The sequence below is a fragment of the Equus quagga genome, chromosome 11 (assembly GCF_021613505.1).
Source record: "Equus quagga isolate Etosha38 chromosome 11, UCLA_HA_Equagga_1.0, whole genome shotgun sequence".
Classification (NCBI taxonomy): Eukaryota; Metazoa; Chordata; class Mammalia; order Perissodactyla; family Equidae; genus Equus; species Equus quagga.
In genome coordinates, this window is record NC_060277.1 from 46,723,199 (window position 1) to 46,733,064 (window position 9,866).

Sequence of the window (9,866 nt, forward strand, 5' to 3'; positions counted from 1 at the left end):
ATCTCATTGTGGTTTTGATTTTCATTTCCCTGATGATTAGTGATGTTGAGCATCTTTTCATGTACCTGTTGACCATTTGTATTTCTTCTTTGGAAAAATGTCTATTCACGTCCTTTGCTCTTTGTTTTGTGAGGAAGATTGGCCCTGAGCTAACATCTACTGCCAGTCTTTTTTTTTTCTTTGCTTGAGGAAGATTAACCCTGAGCTAACATCTGTGCCAATCTTCCTCTATTTTGTATGTGGGATGCCACCGTAGCATGGCTTGATGAGCAGTGTGGTGTGTAGGTCTGTGCCTGGGATCCAAACCTGTGAACCCCAGGCCTCTGAAGCAGAGCACATGAACGTAACCACTACACCATTAGGCTGGCCCCACCTCTGTGCATTTTTTAATCAGATTGTTTGCTCTTTTGCTTGATGTGTATGAGTTCTTTATATATTTTGGATATTAACGCTTTATCAGATATATGATTTGCAAATATTTTCTCCCATTCAGTAGGTTGCCTTTTCATTTTGTTGATGGTTTCCTTTGCTGTGCAGAAGTTTTTTAGTTTGATACAGTCCCACTTTTTAATTTTTACTTTTGTCGCCTTTGCTTTTGGTGTCAAATCCACAAAAGATTATCACCAAGACTGATGTCATAGAGCTTTCCACCTGTTTTCTTCTAAGAGTTTTATGGTTTCAGGTCTTTAATTCGATTCTTTAATCCATTTTGAGTTAATTTTTGTGTATGGTATAAGATAGTGGTCCAGTTTCCTTCTTTTGCATGTGGCTGTCCAGTTTTCCCAACATAATTTATTACCTATTCACTCAGTTTATTAACTGTTCTTTCCCCATTGTATATTCTTGCCTCTTTTGTCGTAAATTAATTGACCCTATATGTGTGGGTTTATTATGGGCTCTTGATTCTGTTCCATTGATCTAGTGTCTATTTTTATGTAAACGCACTGTTTTGCTTACTATAGCTCTGCCATTGAGTTTGAAATCAGGGAATATGATGCCTCTAGCTTTGTTCTTTCTCAAGATTGTTTTGGCTATTTGGGGTCTTCTATGGTTCCACACAAGTTTTAGGATTGCGTATTCTATTTCTGTGAAAAATGCAATTGGAATGTTGATGGGGATTACATTGAATCTGTAGATTGCTTTGGGTAGTAGGGACATTTTAACTATATTACTTCTTCCAATCCATGAGCACAGAATAGCTTTCCATTTATTTGTGTGTTCAAAATCTTTCATTAACCTCTTATAGTTTTCAGTGTACAGGTCTTTCACCCCCTTGGTTGAATTTATTCCTAGGTATTTTATTCTTTTTGATGCAGTTGTAGAGGGAATTGTTTTCTTAATTCCTCTTTCTGATAGCTCATTATTAGTGTATACATGTGCAGCAGATTTTTGTATATTGATTTTGTATCCTGCCACTTTACTGAATTTATTAGTTCTAACAGTTTTTTGGTGGACTCTGTATGGTTTTCTATATATGATATCATGTCATCTGCAAACAGGGACAATCTTACTTCTTCCTTTCCAATTTGGATGCCCTTTCTTTCTTTTTCTTGCCCTAACTGCTCTGGCTAGGACTGCCACTACCATGTCAAATAAAAATGGTGAGAGTGGGCTTCCTTGTCTTGTTCCTGATTTAAGAGGAAAAGCTTTCAGCTTTCACCATTGAGCATGATGTTAGCTGTGGGCTTGTCATGTATGGCCTTCACTATATTAGGGTACATTCCCTCTATACCAACTTTGTTGAGAATTTTTTTTATCATAAATGAATGTTGAATTTTGACAAATGCTTTTCTTGTATGTATTGAGATGATCATATGATTTTTATCCTTCATTTTGTTAATGTGGTGTATCACACTGATTGATTTTCTGATGTTGAACCATCCTTGCATCCCTGGAGTAAATACCACTTGATCGTGGTGTATGATCCTTTTCACGTATTGTTGAATTTTGTTTGCTAATCTTTTGTTGAGGACATGAAAAGAGTTTTAATGACTCTTCTCCATAGGCTGGGGAGGCTTGTGGGAAATGCTGTGGTTAAAATGGGCTCCCTATTTCAATGAAGATGTCGGAATCTTGGCGTTGATAGAGCCTTAATAGCAGCACTTTACAACTGGAGACAAGGTGGAGGCAGTTATCATGATAGGAAGCAGGTCCAGTGTAATCAGAATAGTGTGGCCTGCAGAAATCCTTGTTGGTGGCCAGTAGATCACAGGGTCCCAGGGCTTGAAATGATGTTTAAAAATTTAAGTAGGACTGCATAGGTCTTGACCAAGAAAAATGGATGCCAGTGTATACAATTGATAGAGCCACACTAGTGTATATCAGCTGAATATCAGCTAGGTTTAGGACCAAAAATGTGAGCAACTCAGGTCAGGCCTACTGGATATGCATAACGATATCAGCAGAAAAGCCTGACTAGAGGCAGGCCCTCACCCAGTTGCCGTGCATAGATATGAATGAAAGACCCCTCTGGTGAAGAACTCTGTAATGTCATAAACGTGCTTCTAAATCTCCCTTTGAGGCTCTATTTACTAGGATAACAATGCATTGAAACCACTAGGGCTTTCGGAAATCATCTGGCAACAGCTCTGAACAAACAAATTTCTGGGATCTCTGAAACCAGTGCATCTATGGGGCAAAGTGTATGCTATGGAATCAGTCCATCCTCTAGTTATTTTCCCAATAAAGAGTTAGAATTGATTTTTTCATCTATGGCAATATCTGCACATGGGATCCCTGATGCATAAAGGATTATTCTGGTAGGAAGTACCAAATGATTCACAAAGGTAAGTGCTGATGTGGATTAAGGCTGCCCCAGGGAGAGAAGCCCAAGGTGACCTGGTCTACATGCCGAACTATATGACCCGGTGGATTTTTATGGTATGAATTAGGGCTGCCCCAGGGAGAGAAGCCCAGGACATCCTCACCTACATGCCGATCTATATGACCAGATTTGTATCTAAAGTTATACGACCGCACAATAACCAGACCCCATCTGCACTGAAATCATTTAATGACTTTTTACATCATCTTTTCTTTTTCCAGTAAAAATAAGTCACGTACCTATGCCTTATAAATTTAGCCCTAACCCTCAACTCGGGGCAGCAGCAGGAGCTCTGACTGCCCATGGGTCCTGTCCCCATGCAGCAGCGGCAGTAGCTCTTCACTGCCCATGGGTCCTGTCCCCATGCTATTCCGTACTATTCTCTAAATAAAAGAGCACCACTGCTAGACCTTGAGTGTCCAAGAAATCTTTCTTTCAACTCTTCCGCTCACCGTCCCCACAACAAGTGCCACCATCAAAAGCTTTAAAAGAAGCAGAGGTGTGATTCTTATCACACCTCGACCTCACCTGACCTTTGGTATGTACAGGAGACAGATGGGTCCATTAACTTAGTCAGATGGTGTTTCCCACTGCAGCTGCTGTCACACAAGTTCTCTTTCTTGGAGCAAATCAGTAGGTAGCTACGAGTTTGGCCAATGCTGTTTTCTTTCTCCTTTATCCCAGTAGGCAGAGGGCACCTGAAGCAGCTTGTGCTATCAGTAAGCAATATTACAGATTGTCTTTTTTCAGTGTTCTACTAACTCTGACTCTGTGCCTGAATATAAATCTTCATACCAGACCTTGATCATCTCACCGTTGTACAGGGCATAATGCTGTTAACACTCTGATAATGAGATGCTTAGAAGACCTGGAGCAAAGAGGGTAGAAAGTAAATCCCAGGAAAGCACAAGAGCCTGCCATCTCAGCCAGGTTTGTGGAGGTGCAGTGTGTATGCTGGAATGTCCCCTTCCTACTGAAGAATAAATTGTGTACTCTGTCCCACCTACGACTAAGGAGGACTGTCGGTGTTTGGTGGGCTTCTTTGAATTTTGTGTCTGCTGCTCAAACCCATTTATGGGTTGATGCAAATGCTTCTGGCTTTCACTGGGCTCAGAACGATGAAAGCTGCTCCAGCTGCTCCAGGCTGCAGTGAAAGCAGCTCCACCAAGTAGACTGATGAGGGGGATCCAGCGGGCTCAGGGTTTTGAGGCAAATCAGGATTCTGTATAAAACCAGGATTTTTGAGCAAACAATGCCCTCTTCAGAAAGGACGTATTCTTTCAACTTACTACTGGGCTACTTGAGGTAAAAGCAAATGAAATAAAATTGTCTTGTTCAAAAGGGTTCTGTGAAGACCTCAGACAGGCTCTGTTGGTCTTTTCGAGTTCTCGTAAGGGATGGATGGCACGTAAGCAGTCACATATGGAAACTCAAGTTCACAGGCAACATATTTCTGCTTTCATATAGGGGTGTTTTAGAGGTCCTTGTGTTATGATCTGTCAGCTCATCTGGCCCACTCCTCATCCACTATGCCTTAACACAAGCAGACCCATAAGGAATGAAATGCAAAGAACATGGTTGAAGACATTCTGATTTCATTCAGTAACCTTTAAACAGACACTGTAACATTTATAATGAACATTGTTTCCAAATAACCATTTAAAAAATATAATGTATACAGTATCAGGACACTTAAGTTACAAGCCACAGAACTGAGTCTCACTTCCAAAAAAATAAAGGCAGATGTTGGGAAACTCAGTGGGGTGTTGAGCAACCAAGCATTCAGTGCCGGAGGGCAAGGGCGGCACTGTGGGTTTCAGCAGCAAGAGCTCAAAACCCTCTCCGGGAGGCTGCCAGAGGGCTGCTGGATTCCAATCCCTCCTCCTCCCAAACCAGGCGGAGGAAGGGCAGCTCCCCCAGGAAGAGTGTGTGTGTGTGTGTGTGTGTAGTGGGGCGGTGCTGCTGCAGGCTGGCCGGACAAAGCCTGCAGTCTGCTGTCCATATAAAGCGGAGCTGCGAATGATCGTCTACACATATTTGTTTCTATGAAACCTACTCTTCTCCCATAATTAATAACTATTGTTAGTGCTTCTGTTAGGAAAAAGTATTGCCACATGCTCACATTGAGCCTGTAAAAGTAGGATCTGAAAAACTATCATCAGAAATAGGACCAGAGGGCATGAGGAGGTCACAAACTAGAATTTCTTCCCTTCGAGTGATGTAAATAATCCATTTTTTGTTCCATATTTTAGTTCTTTAGGTTTATCTTTGTCACACTTTCGCTAATTCAGTTACAGAGAACTCCTCCGTGAGTGGCGCAGGCCCACATTAGGTGGACGGCACACTTGATCGTCTCATTTCAAAGAAGAAAAGTTAATGGAGTTACATCTGTTTGGGGCCTCCAACCTTGCGAATGCTAATTACACTTGCCAATGGTCATGCGCAGATTATGTGGGGAACTGGCTCCTCTACTGTGCTGTTTTCAGTCCTGGTAAAGATTGGGAAATGAGGCTGGGGCAACGTGAGTCCTATTTCTTCCTTTATACAGGTAGAGGGCGAGGCCCCAGCTTGAGTCTCAGCCGGGCCAAGGCTTGGATTAAGATAAGATCTGGGTGAGGTGGCAAGGCAGGCCCAAGAAGAGCCCGGGCTTGAAGGTCTGCATCGTGTCCTGAAAGGAAACTCATTCTGAGCTAAGAAGAGTGCGGGCAGGACAGAGGGGACCCAGCTCCCAGGCCTCACGGTCAGGAGTCAGCTCAGCGTAGGGTCTGTTGTTCCCGTGTGCCCTCGCCCTAGCCCAGGGACATGTGTCTGCATCCTGGACACAGAGTCAAACCAGAATGTACTGTTTCATCAAGAATTCTGTAAGCTCCCCCGGCACAGTGGCAATGCTTAGCATCTAACAGAATGTAGCACAAAATGGGGAGTGAGGCAGTCCCCTGGTGTTCCTAAATCTTAGCACCCAGCTTTAGCACCCTGAGGGGACCAGGACATCAGTGGGGTGCTGAGACCCAGGGGAATGAAATGCTCCCTGGGAAAGGGCAGTAGTAGCTACAGAGAGTCAGCGGAAAGCAGAGAAGCAGCTCATGACATCCCTCAACACAGGTGAACCTCCCAGAAATTCTTGGGGAGGGGTAAACACTTGGTCATGAAAAGGTCTGGGAAGAGCTACTTAAATAAGGGTTTTTATCATTAAAATAAACCTCATTTGGAAAAAGGCTAGTGAAGCCTGTGGAGCTTGGAATTTTCAGAAGAGACAGCAGTGACTTATCACCAAAACGTGGAGCTGATTTTCCCCCCAGGTGGTGGCGCAGAGCCGCCTCTCAGCACTCTTGCCCTAGGCAGCGGGGCGCGCTGGCACGGGACAGAGGCTGTCGGGCCGCAGGACCTGTGCAATGCTGTCTTCTTCGTGAATGAGAACGGAACTAAGAATATTGGTATCCTTAGCCTCAGTGTCATTAATCAACTGATGTAACAGCCAAAGGCCCCAGAGCATTATGTGCCATCGTCATTACTCTTGAGACTTCGTTCCTATGGTTCCTCTGCCACTACAGTTAGGATCTAGTTTTACTAAAGGAAAAAACTTACAAGAGGGGGTTTAATTTAAACTGAGAAATGCAGTGAACATGAGCACTCTCTTTGTTCTTATTTTACATGATGTAGACTTCATCTCCAACAATGAAGGAAAGACAATGTGGGGTGTCACCTGGGTGCCAGCATCATGAGAGGGAGAGGTGTTACTCACATTTCTGAGTTCAGAGCCGCAATTCGACTACTGACATTAACCACAGGCTTGGGACTCCTCTTTAATCAAAGCAGCTTCACGGTGAAATTGACTGTTTTTTTATTAATTTACACTTAAATAATTCTCAACACAAGAAGATAGAGACAGCATGACAATTGCACTGTTATAAAGTTAAAAGGCCTGTGTGTTTCATTACCAGGTGAAATTTCTGGAGCTCGGTTTCTCACAGAGGATGCTGAACATCCACTAGCTCTTTTATTTTGGTCTTATTAACAAAAATACTGACTTAGCGACATTACAAGCATAAGCCTCTTAACAGCTTCCTAGGAGTCTGAACTTTTGCTTTCAATACCAAATAGTATCTGGAAAACATGCTCACTTTTGTGTTTTCTGAGAAATTCTAAAAACTGACCCAGGTTCATGTGGTAGTCATTCCTTAACCCATAGTCCCCATGGGCCTCAAGGAGTAATTCTTCAAAAGAATGGAAAAGGCGCAGGTCCTCCCCATTTCCCTCTGTCTCCATGCTCTCGGCATGCTTGCAGGAAATGTGTTTCCAGTTGGGATACCTGATGGTATGCCAGAACTCCTCACAGTGCTCTTTGAAGCCCTCCACACAGATTATACCAGGCTTTCCTGTCATGCAAAATCCAGTCACATCTAACCTTTTCCCAACATCCAAAATCTTCTTCCTTAGGTCCTGCTGATATATATGGTGACTGTAGATCCACATTCGGAGGAACGTGTTCTTGACCGGCTTTGCTTGTGCAGATGGTTCATAGGCAAGCTTTCTGTTCAGGAAATATGGGGCACTGTTGTCCTGTAACCACTGGATTGCCGCACAGACACAGAGCTCACCTGGATCAAAAGTCTCAATGTAAGAAGTGAGACCTTTGTTGAGAAGGAGCTGCTGTTGTCTGTCGAGTTCAGAGGAGCGTCCAAACAGCTGCAGCGCTGCACAGGGGTAGCCGTGAGGCATGCTCACTTGCAAATCAATTTTAACCTTAGAATGAAAACCAAATAGAGTTAAGTACCATAACATCACATAAGCTAGGGTATCAATGGCAACTGCATGATTTTGATAAATGTAAGAGTTATTGCTACTAAATGTCAGCTACGGGCCAGACAGTGTAGTAGGTATTTTACATACACTATTCCTTCCAATTACCCACTTTACTGAGCACTTACAATGTACCAGGTACCCTATGCTGGAATAAAGAAGTGAAGAAGCTAGACACTATTCTGCCCTTCATGAAGTCCAGAGCCTAGTGAAGGAGATGATAGTAAACAAATTACACATGGCAAGTATTTAATTTCAATGGTGAGAGGCATTGCCACGAAAAGCATAGGGACCCTCTACAACAAGTAACCAAGATAGACTGAATCCAGCCTGGGGAACTAGGAAGTCTCTGAAGGACGACAACTGAAGGATGAGTTGGGGATAGCTGGAAGAGGGGTTCTCAAACAATTCGGCCACTGTTACCTACGCTGTGCTAATGCTGCTGGAGATGAATGGATCAGAAAATGAAGGTAAATTCATTTTTAGTATGCAGATTTTCCATCCGTATTTGCATTCTGTGTCATAGTGTCACCAAAGAAACAGTCATTCACTCCTTAAAAGGCAATTTTGCTAAAGGTAATATTTAGATTTGTGAAAATCATGATACATGGACAAGACAGTCCATACCACAGCAGCGGGATGGGTAAAAAACTGAACGAGCGAACAGAACAATAATGGTAGTATAAAACTGCAAGATGTTTTTAATAAAAACACTAGGCAGATTGGTTAAAAAGGTGCATATTTTACATAAAATTCAGGATATTTATTGAAGACAATTTACAGGGCACCCATATTTGCTTTCAAACAAGTAAAGGAAATATGCATCTGGAATCTTCTCTGCTTCCTGGACAGGAAGCTCATGTTCCAAGAGTTTCCAGTAAGAACCGGGCACCTCGCAACAATTAAAACAACTCAGGGCGCTTACCTTGGGCTCCTCAATCTGCAGTGTAATCACAAATTCAATTTTTGGTGGCAGCGCCTCCCTTGTGCCTTCCAAGTATCTCTTAATATTGGTCAGGGCATTCACATCTTCCAGTTTTACTTCTCCTTGGTTAGGAAACATAGAAAACAGCATTTCCATCTCCAGCAGCTGAAGCTGAAGGCATTCTTTCATTGAAGCAGACATGCTGCCTCGAAATCAACCTGCCAGGAAAACTAGAAAGGCCAGGGGCACTGGGTTTGTCACTGTCGGCGGCGTCCAACGAATTTCTCGCAGGTCCCTTTCGGTGGAAGCGGTTTTGCAGGAGCGCGAGGCACCGAGAGCTAGGGGCACAAGCCGGGACACTCACGCTTCTCCTCCATCTCCTGACCCCCAAATCTAGAATGAACAACATCCCCCAAGATGCTTCGTTAAAATGCAGACTCCCAGGGCCGCCCCCACCCTACACCCCCGCTTCCCATCTAGATCCAGGAATCCGGACTTTCAACAAGTGTCCCCAATCACTCCGTGGCAGGTGGCTGGCAAACCACACCCGCAGGCGCTCTGCAAGCCTGAACCCTGGGACAGGCAGGGGCCCGGGGGCCGAGTCCCGCCGGGTCTCAGGCTCAGGTGGGGGTCCGCAGTGCCGGCGGGCGGAGCTCCGGGGTCTCGAGGCCCGGCGTTCCCAGCGCCAGTTGCCGCCCCTCAGCCCCAGCGCCAAGGACCCCTCCCGCGTGGGCCTTGCGCCTGTCCCGGGAGCCACACCGGCCCGGGGCGCCAGCCTGGCCGTTCCAGACGGCTCGGCTGCACCCGGCCTCTGCCCCGAGGGGCGCAGGCTGAGCGGGGTCTTTCAGGTGAACCAATGAAAAGACGCTCAGCGCGAGCTGGGAGGGGGCGTGCGGAGGCAGCGGCGGCCCGGGACGCTTCGCGGAGTCAAAGGTTTGGGAGCCGAACCTCGAGAATGGAGAGGGGGACGAGGGCAGGCGGGGGGCGCTCACCGCGGCCGAGGCCACCTTGATAGAGGCCCCGAGCGGGGGCTGGTCCCTCCCTCCCCGGGACCGCTAGGAACCCGGCTTCCCAGGGTTCCCGAGGGGGGGCCTGCCACCCTGAGTCCCGAATTTGGAGGCGGGGCTGTGTAGCTGCCGGTCGCAGCACGGACGGCCCACGACCTCGGCCCGCTCCCCCGGCCAGCGCGGGGGCTCACCCTTCCTGGTCGCTCAGTGGGTACAGCCCCGAGCCCGCCCGCAGCCGCAGCCGCATCCGCAGTTCCGCCGCCGCGAGAGGCGCGAGCCCGGCGAGGGGCGGGGCCAGCGGACCCTCCCC

General features: G+C 45.9%; 1 protein-coding gene across 2 annotated transcripts; it reads right to left on the reverse strand.

Annotated features, from left to right (window-relative positions):
• Window positions 1-6,645: 6,645 nt before the first annotated feature.
• RWDD2A (RWD domain containing 2A) lies at window positions 6,646-9,846 on the reverse strand. Of its 2 annotated transcripts, none has more exons than XM_046676163.1 (3): window positions 9,748-9,846; window positions 8,550-8,942; window positions 6,646-7,567 (listed from the first exon to the last, which is right to left on the reverse strand). In XM_046676163.1, exons 2-3 carry the CDS (start codon window positions 8,748-8,750, stop codon window positions 6,890-6,892), a joined length of 879 nt encoding a protein of 292 aa, XP_046532119.1. In that variant the 5' UTR covers window positions 8,751-8,942; window positions 9,748-9,846; the 3' UTR covers window positions 6,646-6,889. The 2 variants fall into 2 exon arrangements, with proteins under 2 accessions (XP_046532119.1, XP_046532118.1); XM_046676162.1 differs by lacking the exon at window positions 9,748-9,846 and adding an exon at window positions 9,542-9,740.
• Window positions 9,847-9,866: the final 20 nt, after the last annotated feature.